This window comes from Octopus bimaculoides, chromosome 16 (assembly GCF_046866305.1).
Source record: "Octopus bimaculoides isolate indiv1 chromosome 16, ASM4686630v1, whole genome shotgun sequence".
NCBI lineage: Eukaryota > Metazoa > Mollusca > Cephalopoda > Octopoda > Octopodidae > Octopus > Octopus bimaculoides.
Genome location: NC_142943.1, coordinates 44,508,650 through 44,521,560, shown reverse-complemented (window position 1 = coordinate 44,521,560; position 12,911 = coordinate 44,508,650). Strand labels below are relative to the sequence as shown.

Sequence of the window (12,911 nt, the reverse complement as noted above, 5' to 3'; positions counted from 1 at the left end):
CGCTTGATATTTCTTTTGTCACAGTTTGAGTGAGATGGTGCCAAAATTGACATACTTTGTTACTGTTATGACTGATTGCTCTATTCTTTCAAAAACCTAAATATAAAATTCCTTTACCTGAAAAATAGGTGAGGGTTTGATGACAAGAAGAGCATCTGGTTGCAAAATCTTATCTTGAAATTAATTTCTGTCCAAGCCATGCTAACATGAAAAACAATGTATATTGAATGAACATACATAAACCACACGCACACGTGCATACACAGTCATCAATTAATGTCTGTGTTCCATGCTGGCATGAGTTGGATGGGTTGACAGGATCCGATGGATGCAAGGACTGCATCATACTCTGGTGTCTACAAAAGGATTTATTTAAATAACCACTGTGCATATGTATTCATATTAAGCCTAGTATATGTTTATGTAATAAATATTCATAATTTCATTGACAATTAAAATCTAAATAAATGTTTAAAATGGAGAGAAAACACAACACACGCACACAGAATATATGTCTTTGTTATTACTTTTACTGTAGAAATAAAGATCCCTGGTTCAAATCCAGTTTGATACTATGCACACATCCAGGATTAAATTAAACGTGATTGAAACATGAAGTAGATGTAAATATCTAAATTATCCACCTTTAAAGACGAGGTTCAATGATCTCTAGAAATTATAAATTTTCCTATATTTAATTTAAAATGAAATAATTGAATATACATGGTCTGATCAATAAGTATCCAGACTGTTGCTATAGTAATGAAGCTAAAGCACTCAGAGTGAAGCTACTTGGCACAGATTCACCTTGAACTCTGCTGTGCATGCACACTAAGTTTTAATGTTCTAGCTCACTTCCACTGTTTACAGCCATGTTTGGAAGGAAGGTGTATAGCGTGTGATCATCGCATTGACTATGACAGAAAAGTTGAGCAGAGAATCTACACCAAATTTTGCCAAAAGCTTGGTGATACCTGCTCAGAGATCTAAGCAAAGTTTTCAAAACGTTTCCATTGTTCTCAACACAATCAAGACCTCGTACAGCTGAAACCCAAGTGTCTTTTTATTCAGCTGAAAACAGTTTTGGCACAAACTTGGCAGACACACATCTCTTAGTTAAATTTTCAGTGATAATGGACTGAACTGAACCATACCTAATCTGCACATCCTCTGATAACTCATGGATGCTGATTCAACAATTTCCTCTCACAGCTGCATGCACATCTGCAAAGTTTTTCTCAGTTCTGATGATTGCAGGTCTCCAAGAATGTTCGTCAATATCAACATTTTTTCAGCCATCTTGGGAACCTCTGTGTGCAACCCCTACACTCCTTTCCATACACTTTCTGCAATTTGTGTTGGCCTCTGAGCAGGTATCGCCATGACAACTTTCTCTATCATGGTCAATGTAACGATCATATGCTACACACCTTCCTCCTAAGCACTGCTCTCAACAGCAGAAGTGAGCTAGAATGTTAAACTTAGTGAGCATGAATCTATGCCAAGTAGCTTCACTCTGCATGCTTTAGCTTTGTTACTATGACAACAGTCCGGATACTTATTGATCACACCATGTATATTTAAAATGAGTATTTTTTATTTTCATATAAAATGTTATGTAATTATATGTTATATATAATTAGTCATTGATTAACGTTGCTCTTTTTATCTGACTGCACAATTATTTCTGATTAACTTTTTGATGCTGTTTGCATAAAATATATTAATAAATGTTAATTAAAAATCTGTTATACACAATTGAGACAGTATTAAATTAAAACAGCCATTTATGTATAATACTTGATATACATTATTTATAGTCCAGTTACTGTGGTGTTTGCCCTGAGATAACAACATGCATGGACATGTGTTAAAAACATATTGAAAGGAGACAATAGCTTATCCCAGGAGCAGCTAGCAAGAATGTCAAATACATTTTAGTCTTTGTGGGCCTTTTCAATGATTGCCCACATACTTGAACAAGAATTCATTACCTCCTATATAGGAAAGAGTGAATAAAACATTCAGTGGTGTTGTAAATATTCACCTGGCTAAATAAAAGTCTGGTAAATGCAGTTGAGGCAGTATTAAATTAAAATAGCCATCTTTGTATCATACTTAATGTATATACACTGTTAATGCACCAGTTCCTATAAGTACATCCATAAGATGTTATCTCAGGATGAATCCCGGAGTAATTGACCTATCAGTGGTGTATGTATATTAAGTATGATATATATATATATATATATATATATATATATATATATGGCTATTGTAATTGCTACATAGTTTGTATTTTGAAACAGTATCAAAATGTTAATTACTATAAACTGCAGTTATATGTATATATATTTTGTTGTAGTTGTTTGTTTAGCTGCTTGCTTTATTTATTCCCTCTTACTAATTCTCAGTTTTTCTGTACACTAGCTTGTGTTGCTTTGTTTCTTCCTTTTTTTTTTTGTCTGTCTCCTTCTGTTTTTGAGTAAAAAAAAGCATGAATCTAATTTGTTGCATGTAGATGTTCCAGTGCCCAAGTGTGTATTAGGTTGCTTATTTTCTATACTTGCCATGAGATCCATATTGTTTAAGTCCTCAAGATGACCTGTGAATTGTTTTGGTTTAGTCTCAGCCCAGTGATAATTCAGTAGAATATATTTTAAATCTTATTTACTAAGTATGGAGAAAGAGACGATGTCCATAGCCCTCACAGGCCTTCCCTTCAAGACCAATGAGACTAATGCAGTTGATGTCCAGCTTAAGCTGCTGCAAATCGACTGGAGAGAATTCCAAGGTGGGCCTATACTATGGGGCAGAAGGACTAGGCTGTGTGGTTTATGTGGGATAGACACAACATGGATAATGAGAGATAGTCAAGTACATTTGGCATGGCTGAATGGAAATAGCATGAGACTAGCTAGCTTCCGGGAGCAGAGGACATTGTAGTAGTGGTAAGAAAAGCAGAGAGAGGACACAATAATATGTGAGCCAGAGACCGGTGAGTGACTAAGTGATTTTATGTCAGTCACAGACCAGTGATTTATGCCAATCAGTCAAGTGTGTGCAGTCTAAGATGTGTATTGCAGTAACAGTAGTAACAGCACTGTATCTATGGGAGCAATACTCCATTGTAAGTCTCATTTGTAATGTGCTCCAGTCATGACCCTCCTGTCTCCTCTTTTATTTTCTGCCAATATATTTTATCTAGGTCTACATCATTCAGTAGCTCCTTCTCTTTTTTAAGGTGGTAGGATAATATGGAGGAGGAGTGTGCTATTTCTAATTGATGAAGTAACCATCTGGAAGGTTATTCTTGGTTAAAGATGGTGAACTAAATTGCATTACAGTGTTTAGTCTTGTCTCTGTACAGTTTAAATATCACCAGGGATGATTTTACCTATTGTATGTAGTTGATAAAATAAGTAGTAGTAGTATACATGGATCTACTCATTTAATTATAGTCCCTCTCCTACAAAACTGGCTTTGTGCCTTGTAAAAATGAATTGATATCAAGCTTTAAGTTGAACACTATTGATCAAAACGTGACTTTTTCAATCAGTTAACACTGTATATATATCCATTCCACTAGATTTGAATATGAACATGAATTTTTCACTATTTGGATTTTAGAGAACAACTTCTCCCTTTGGAAGATGTATGTAAGCAACAGTGATGTATGTACTCACTTCAGGGACATTAATGGTTTCCTGCTTTGGCACAAGGACAGCAGGTTTATGGAAGGGGATTGTCAATTACATCAATCTAACTGGTACTTATTTTATTGATCCCAAAAGGATGAAAGGCAATGTTGACTATGGCAGAATCTGAATTCAGAACGTGAAGATGAATGAAATGCCGTTAAGCATTTTGCCCAACATGGTACTGATTCTGCTAGCTTGCTTCCTTCAGGGACATTAATGGAGCAAGCATGTTGTTTACATACATCATCTAAATGGAGAATTTATTCACCTAAGATGAAATCCAACAGTGAAAAGCCAGGTTCACATTCAAGTCTACTGGTATTTGTTAAAGTCATATTGATTGTTACTGTTGTGTGTGTTTGTAATAATTTTAGTAACTTTCTGAAATAAGCTGAGTTCTCTTCCTAATGCCATGGATAAATAGAATGTCCTAGTGAAACAAAATGTGTGTTGAAATTTTGAAAATTTTCTTGAGATTCTGATGCAATGATTAGTTGTATTTATAAATATCAAACATGTTTATATACTTTAAATGATTCATCGATGTTGTTTAGCCCTTGGTCAGCTCTGACTGAACTGGCATATAATCAAAGACATTCCAGCCATGACTGTCCTAGTTTTTACAGACATCTAAGACTGCATATCCAGTGTGTCCTTTTGTTTCTCTCTGACATAGGTGTGTGATTGTGGTAAATTTGATTGCTATTTTTAACAGTGAGCAACCATATAACTGGAGCAATAACATGTTCTGTATGCATTAACTGCATCCCTGTATATCAGTAACTGCTCCCTGGATTATTTCAGAAGCCTCCATAGACTTTTCTTAATTCTTTATCCCTAAGCATTAGCCCTTGTTAGAAGGGATGTATTGTGAAATATCACCTTAATTTTAAATTCCTTAGGTCCAATTTTATTTTTCATTTCCTCCATTCCCAAGAGATAAAAACTAAAGTCAAATCTAGTGAGTTTTGAACTGAACAAAGTCCCTCTAAATGTATCATATTAGACTACTTAATCCATCAAACTAATGAGTCATTGAACTCTTTCTCACAACATTTCATTCTATATTATCATTTCTGCCCTCACTTTGACTCGGTATTAATAATAACAATAATTTCAAACAAAGGCACAAGGCTATTTCAGAAGTGGAATATAGTTGATAGAATTGTTTTAACATATATCTTCTTGATTAGTGTTGTATTTTATTGACCCTGGAAGAATGAAAGGCAAAGACAACATCAGACAGAATTAAACACAGTACAAAATTTAGTCACATTTTGTCATTCTGTTATTCTGCCATTCTGCTACTCTGCAGCTTTTAATAATAATAATGAACTTTAGCTTGTAGAAATACTTTATAGTGGTGGATTTGGACTTCTGGGCTATGAGCTTATCTTAGTGCAATATTTTTGTACCTAGTTGTTTTTATGTGAATTATACCATGTGATCCATTAAGGCTTTGAATCAAAGCCTTGTTGAAAGGTACCAAGATAGTGGTACTAAGATAGTGTCCGCTTGAGCAGACACTATGTAGAACTACATTAGCTTATATGTCCTTCCCTTTTGGAAGATATTTCTGGGTGGTTTGGCTGCTATTTCTTGAAAGCCAAGTGACCATCTAAAGAATGGCTTGTGATGCTTTGTTTTATCTGTGAAGTCAATAAAGCTGCAGCTAATACTTCTACATTTGCAGCTTCCCCCTTCGAAGAGTGACCAGGAAATCCAAGAGGAGGAGGAGCTACAACTGGCATTAGCATTGTCAAAGAGTGAACATGAAAGCAAAGAGAAAGAGGTAGGTGTACCTGGATCATATTTCCTAGATTCCTGCTTTCATTGATTTTGTTTGAATTTTGAATTATCACTCAGCTTCTGCTTGGTTTTTGCACAGCTTCATGAAAATGGCCTCCATGATGTGTGTCAGTGTGTGTTATTGTTTGTGGAGTTTATACATACAGCTATACATGTGTTCATATGTGCATAGCTCTAGATCTACCAATAAAAGCAGTAGTCACAATAGTTGTGAAGTTGAGGTGGTGAGATCAAATCTTACTTTCACAACTCTAGTATTGTGACCCTTGAGCAAGGAACATAACTTTGCTTAGTTCAATTTGCTTGACTTAAAAAACAAAACTAAACAAAGAAAAGAGACTCCCTTTCTATATCATAGTTAAGTGGTTAGCAGTAACTCAATAAAAAAATGGGTCAGAAGTTAAAATGATTTTTATTTCCTTTTGTGAACAATAGCATCTTTAGTTGCAGGTTTACTATGGACCAATCATTGTTTCTCTTGAGGAGACTAAATACAACAAGGTGTTAATTTCAAAAGCATCAGTTTATTGCCTTTCTCTTGCGTATGTCTTTTTCTAATATATGTCAGCAAAAGGAATGTATGTGTGTATGTATATATGTATGTGTGTGTGTGTATATATATATATATATATATATATATATATATATATATAGATCTCAAATGTGCATATGTGACAGGCTTCCATGTAGTTTACATCTACAAATTCCACCTGCAAGTCACTGTAGTTACCCAAGGTGCTATATGTTGGGACTGAACCCAAATCCAAATGGTTGTAAATTCTAAAGTACACGGCCATGATCCAACTAATAATTTGTTGCACCACTGGAAGTTTGGGAAAATGAATGTAAAACAATAAAAGGGTAATAACACAACAGCTTAAGGGCAGTCTTTGAATAAACAGTAGAGCAATTATTCTTTTTTGTCAAAAATGAAAAGCTTACACATTTCTTATAATTACACAAATAAACTAGTCTTTATTAAACACACACAAGCTACATATATCTTACACATGCACATACTACATACACTATATGCCTTACACTACATTATCATAGACAGGCATGGCTGTGTAGTAAGGAGTTTGCTTCCTAACCATATGGTTTCAAGTTCAGTCCCATTGCGTGACACTTTGGGCAAGCATTTTCTACTATAGTCCCAGGTCAACCAGTCTTGTAAGTGGTGTGAGTTGATTGGTAGACAAACTGAAAGGAGTTTTTTGTGTATATATATATATATATATATGTGTGTGTGTGTTTGTGTCTCTTGACATTGCATTTTAGTTGTAAATGATTATCACTGTTATACAAGCAGTGTCATTAGTTACTAATATTCTGCAAAAAACATATGTGATCATGGGGGGAAATATTACCTTACTTTGAAACAGGTGAGGGTTGGTGACTGGAAGAATATCCAATTATAGAAAATCTGCTTCATTAAATTCTGTCTGACCCATGGAAACAGGGAAAAGTGGACATTAAAATGATGATGCTACTGCATTCAAGATGAACTCAATACATCATATATATATATATATATATATATATATATATATATATATATATATATATATATATATATATATATATATCATACACTGTATACTCTACACAGACACACACACACACATGTTGGCCATCTCAATTTAACAATTCTGATTTGAACTTTTTTCTCTTTGTGTTTTAGTTTTCTATTTCAAATTGGCTTTTTACCATTTTTCTTTCCATATTACTTCCTTGTTGATATCTATGATATCTACCCCAGCAAAACATTTTACATTGACATGATTGATACTGAGTCAATGGGGCAACCTCTATGTAGCTAGAAACAGCAATTAAACCTCCCTCAAATTACACTCTGCTGACTTTAAAAAAAAAAGTGACATTGGATAATGCAGTCTCAGATACATTATGGCTGAATAAAAGATGAGATGGCTGTGGCAGAACAGAACCTTTGATTATTGTTCTGATGAATAAAGAGCCTGAACAACAACATACACACTCAATGGAGTTAACAAAGCCTGAAGCTATTTTGCATCAATACTCTGAGTTTCCTCTCTCTCTCTCTCTCACAAACTATTCAAAATCTCCTCTCTAATATAAAGATAGATAAAGCAGCTTATAGCTTTGTGTTTAAAAGCTGGGAACAATGCAGGTGCTAATGCATTTATCATGATAATGATCTCAGATACATATCACTAAACTAATATATTTTATCAAGATATCTCAGCTATGGATCACTAATGTATTTTATCAGAATTATTTCATAAGTTTTGACACATTAAACAAGAAGTGAGAATTTGAAAGTTGCTAACAATCTTATATTCACCATTTGAATTATATTCTTTGTATGTCATATATATTTTTATAAAATTGACAAAAAGAGTACAGTGGAAAATCCAGTGTCTCAGCAGAGCCCTTCTCTGAGAAAAAGTTGACAGAGAAATTAAAGAGAAACAGCATTTTTTTTATCCAGAGTTTAAAAACTTTGCTATCTCTTTTTAATTTCTCTCCTGTCAACCTTTCCCTAACGCAGGACTATGTCCGAAATGTTGGATTTTCCACTGACCATGGCAAGTTCACTGTATGCTTTTTGTCAGTTTTACTAATATATGTCTTGCCAATGTGACTATACATATACATGATCGGCTACTCTTTGGTAGCTGATCGTGTATATGTATAGTCACAAATGTATTGGTGCTAAACTATATACAGAGATGCATATGTGTGCAGCACAGACGCATAGACATGCACACACATTCATGTGCAGACACGTGTACATACAGCTGGTCATCCATACACACACAACCATAGAGAGAGGGAGTGGTGTGTATACACTCACATGCATACACAGGGTGAGATATGGATGCATACAGGCATGTGCAAACCTGGAGGCACAAGTGTATACACTGACACACAATCTTAATTCTTTAATAGAAGCAATAAAAAAGAATAATGATGATGATGATGCATCAAGACCTCATATATGAGCCTATGTCTACCTGGGAGAGAGGTTGGGGGTAGTGGATTGCAGTGCATTATTTGTTGTGATGTTGGTTTTTACTTTCCAGCGAGAGAAAACTATCCATAAAGTACGTACATATAACGGATATATTTCCAGCAAGACAAATGTGAGCCCACCACCATCGACTGTTGTAAGTTCCGATTCTATTTAGAACCCACATCCCTACTGTTTCTAATAATGCTCTAGTTTATATTTCCTAGTTGTACAAAGGTCACACACAGGTAACAGGTGTGAGTCCTCCCCACAATCAAGTATTTTAAGTTCTGAATCTTGTTTTAAACTTAGATCCTCACTATTTCCAATGTAGTATGTATTCTATAGTTTAAGAATTTATACACAGTTTACAATGTTTTTCAGATTTAGTGTGTATAGATCTTTGTGTGTATGTGCCCATGGGCACAAGGTTTTTTTTTTAAATAGTATTTGAATTAATCAGTATACATATAATGGAAAGCATTTAGCATTAACAATGTCAAAGATCACCAAGGTCAAAGAGACTTTTCGTCTTATTGTTTCTTGTTGCTGTCTTCATGTGGATACAAAGTAGAGCTTAAAGATCTTATCTGTGAATATGGTACCTTATTCCTTATTTACAGCTAAGACATGCAGAGTTCAACAGTAATCTGCCACAGTAGCACCATCAATGAACTACAGCAGATTAGAACACTTTTCACATGTGTTAGTAGTCAAAAACTTTGCCCACACAGCCATTTCATCTCCATATACACACCATGTTCATATGCACATACAACCACCACCATGTTCATACACACACAATCATGATTGTGCAAATACACACATCTACCACATGTGAGTCAAAGAGCAAACCTCTGCATGATCACTTGAACTGCTAGACATAGCAACCAAATTCCTTCACAGACACCATACTATATTGGTAAAAGGAAGGACACATTTTATAATGTATTCCTAAATATGTTAACAAATGTGAAGCTCATGACTTTGATCATACTCAATTCAAGGTGATCTTGGGCTATACAACACTACCACTACCACCATGCACATTCCACCACAACGATTTTAAACACCAGTATCACCACCACCACCATACTCACACAATCACCAGGCACACACCATTTTAGTAAACTAAGTGGTTGATGAATTATCTTTTGAAGGTAAATTGTAAGTATAACCTGTCCTGAAACTGTTATGTGAATATACAATAGCACATTTTATATAACAGATAATTATTTATAGTATTGAACTGGACAAATAAATAGCAGGTGCCCTGTAGTGTAGTTGGTAACACAGTCGCTCAGGAAATAATGAGTATGTGGTTCAAGTCCCATTAGTTGGTCTTTGTTTTGTTTTTTTCTGCCACAGAATGATACTTAAAATGACTATTACCAATTGTGGAAATCTTGGGAGTTAATTTCATGTTGGTTTAACAGATAATGAAGAATTTTACTTTAAGAGCAAGATTTTGATAAATAAGTAATCAACAAAATTGCAGTTAATTACTGTAACAGTTGTAGTGTTGGTGGGAGCATCTGTGGCAGTAGCAGACATGTTTGGAACAATTACTTAATCTCTTTAAACAGTTTTCCCAAAATTTCTCCCCTCATAGCAACAGTATACACACACATTTCTACAATATGCACACACACACACACACACACACACACACAACCATGATGCACAGAATGATTACATAATTTGTTTTAAAGTACACAATTCTGGCATCATCATCATCATCATCATCACCACCATCTTATTTGTTTTGCCTTTATTCTTCACATCATTGATGTATTTTGCTTGCTCGCAATTACATAGCTTTGTGTATTTATGTATGTTTAATTTTCTTTTTGTCTGTCATTTTCTTTTCTAAATGACTTGGAAAATGTATACATTGTTGAAAAAAAAAATCTGTGATTTCCTTACTCTAAATTTCTTATTTCAATTTGAAAAAAAGATCAGTATTTCTATGAAAACATTGACACATACTCCACTCACAAGATGTTCTGCTCTACTTTCTACTCTGGATCCAACATAAGAAGCAGAAGTTAGACAGATTAGAAACTAGAAAAATACCTGCCATGTACTCAAAGGCATGACTGAGCAAAGAAGCTCGTTTCTCAACTTTGTGACTCCAGATTCAGTCCCACTGTACAACACTTTGCGCAAGAGTTTTCCCTATAGCCTCAAGCTGACCAATGTCTTGTGAGGAATTTTGGCAGATGGAAACTGAAAAAAAGCTTGCCGTGTGTGTGTAGGAGTGAATGTGTACAGCCTATGCTGAGCTACAGATACAAACATTGACATCGCCATTTGCAACCTATGATGTTTGCTGACATCCTGTCAACGAATTATCCCTCTTACTTCATAAACAAGTAAGGGTCAATGACAGGAAGAACATTCAGCCATAAAAATCCTGTTTCAGTCACCTCCTGCCTAAGCTGTGCTCAAATAGAAAAACAACCTTTAAAATGAAATGACACTGACAGCATATACATGGAAATAAATAAAAGCATCAACACTATGTCTTGTGAACTGTCACTAAATTCAACCATTGATGCAGATTTTTTCCATTCATACTAAAAGAAAAAAGCCCCTAAAATGCTGATTTGCTTTAGATAGGTATACCATGTCCTTCAAGAGTATAATCAGTAATATGAACCCCTGTACTTGACTATGAATTTTATTAACTTTAATGCTGATTCTACCAATCTGCTGCTTTATTGAAGACAATACCTTCTTTGATTTTTGTATATCACATAATTTTATAATATATTGAATCGTAGTTGGCTGCTTTGATCTCTGTGTATCACATAATTTGATTGTGTTGAGCCATAGTTGGCTGGTATGAGCCCTGTATATTACATTTTAATGTTGAGTCACAGCTGACTGGTTTGACCCCTTCATATTACTGGTAATTTATGATTTGACTGAATGAATAGCTTAGTGTTATGCTCAGTCTGGTATTGAATGTGTCAAATTGATCAAAAATAACTATGTAGAAAACCAGAACAAAATAAAGGGACTCCTGTTTGTTCTTAAGTTTTGAGATTGAAAAAAAAAATCCTCTGGCACAACTTAAACTCAGAAGTATGGAATGATGCAGCAATTCTTTGAATATATCAGTGTAACTACCTACCATCTACATGAACTTCACTATCTTGAGCAAACAATTACTTCATAAGCTAGCAATAGCAAACAAATAAGAAGGAAAAAAACAGCTTATTATAAGGCTTATCATGTTTGAGAAAAGGAAATATATAAATTTACATAAATATACAAGTGGTACTTAAATTATCAACTCCAAAGTGATGAAAAACATAATTGACCCTGGCAGAACCTAAACTCATAATGTATAGGGACAAAAAATAAACATTTTAAAATGTTTAGCCTACTTTTTGACCATTTTAGTTACTTTTTCACAATATAATAACTTAGTTTTTGAAATGACATAAGTTCACAGATTTGTGAGGGAAGAAGCGGGTAGAGTCAGTGGGATTGACTTGAATATGTTTGATATTTTGTTTGACAGGATGAAAAGGAAAAGCAAAGTCTATTCTCCCTCCTCAACAGAAATTGAACTCAAAATATACGTAAATGGACACAACTAAATTCAATCTTTTTCTTTTCTTTTTCTTGGTGAGGGACAGTGCTCAAAACCACTTTCTGTAATCAATGATATGCTTGAAGTTCTGTTTGAATTTTTTTTTTTTTGTGTGTGTGTGTGTGTGTGTGTGTGTGTGGTGGTGGTGCGAGAATGCAGAAGTGCAGGGGAAGACAGTAGAAGATTGAAGTTCTGGGGGAAAAGGGTAAGGATTGCTTAATGTGTTTTGTGTAAAATCTAGGAGTTGAGCACAGCAGGGGAAATGGCTCAGGATGGATTGGCTCTTAAGCTAGTTAAGAGGAATATAGGTTATTAGTTGTAACAGAAGATTCAAAGAGAAGTAGTAGTATATCTCTTTGCTGGATTTTGTTTGTTGTTGGTGAGTGGAAGCTTTGTCAACCATTTAAATAAGTGACTTTTGAATGTGGCCTCAGATATTTGTGTGGATGTGTAACAGCAGCAGCACTGTCAGACATGTGAATTGTACTTTAATGTAAGTTGTTCTTGAACCTAATTATTTCCCAAACTTTGGGACGTGAATGTTATATGGACATGGTTTCTTTAACAAATTCTTCTACTGCAGGTCTTCAGTTTGAGGATATCAGGAACTCCCTACTTTTCTGGCAACAACCACAGAAGTCTGGCAATGATGTCATGGCCATAGCCCTCCCACGTCCCCCTGAGTGTATTATTTAAAAATGGTGTAGGAAGTGACTGCTAGTGAGTGACTCACAAGAATAAAATCACTTGTAAATCTTGCTTTATGGAAACCATACTGCTGGTCACTAAAGGATCAGACAGG

At 34.8% G+C, this 12,911-nt stretch overlaps 1 protein-coding gene across 6 annotated transcripts in view; it reads left to right on the top strand.

Moving 5' to 3' along the window:
* Window positions 1–12,911, top strand: part of LOC106883725 (hepatocyte growth factor-regulated tyrosine kinase substrate) — a 108,694-nt gene that overhangs the window by 68,762 nt on the left and 27,021 nt on the right. For 2 of the 6 annotated variants that reach the window (XM_052974051.2, XM_052974050.2), the window contains 2 exons: window positions 5,395–5,493; window positions 8,579–8,662. The exons of 2 other annotated variants lie outside the window; for them this stretch is intronic. In XM_052974051.2, the coding sequence (XP_052830011.1) occupies window positions 5,395–5,493; window positions 8,579–8,662 (183 nt within the window). The remainder of the gene's footprint in view (window positions 1–5,394; window positions 5,494–8,578; window positions 8,663–12,911) is intronic. 2 more of the 6 variants (XM_052974053.2, XM_052974052.2) reach the window with 1 other exon arrangement.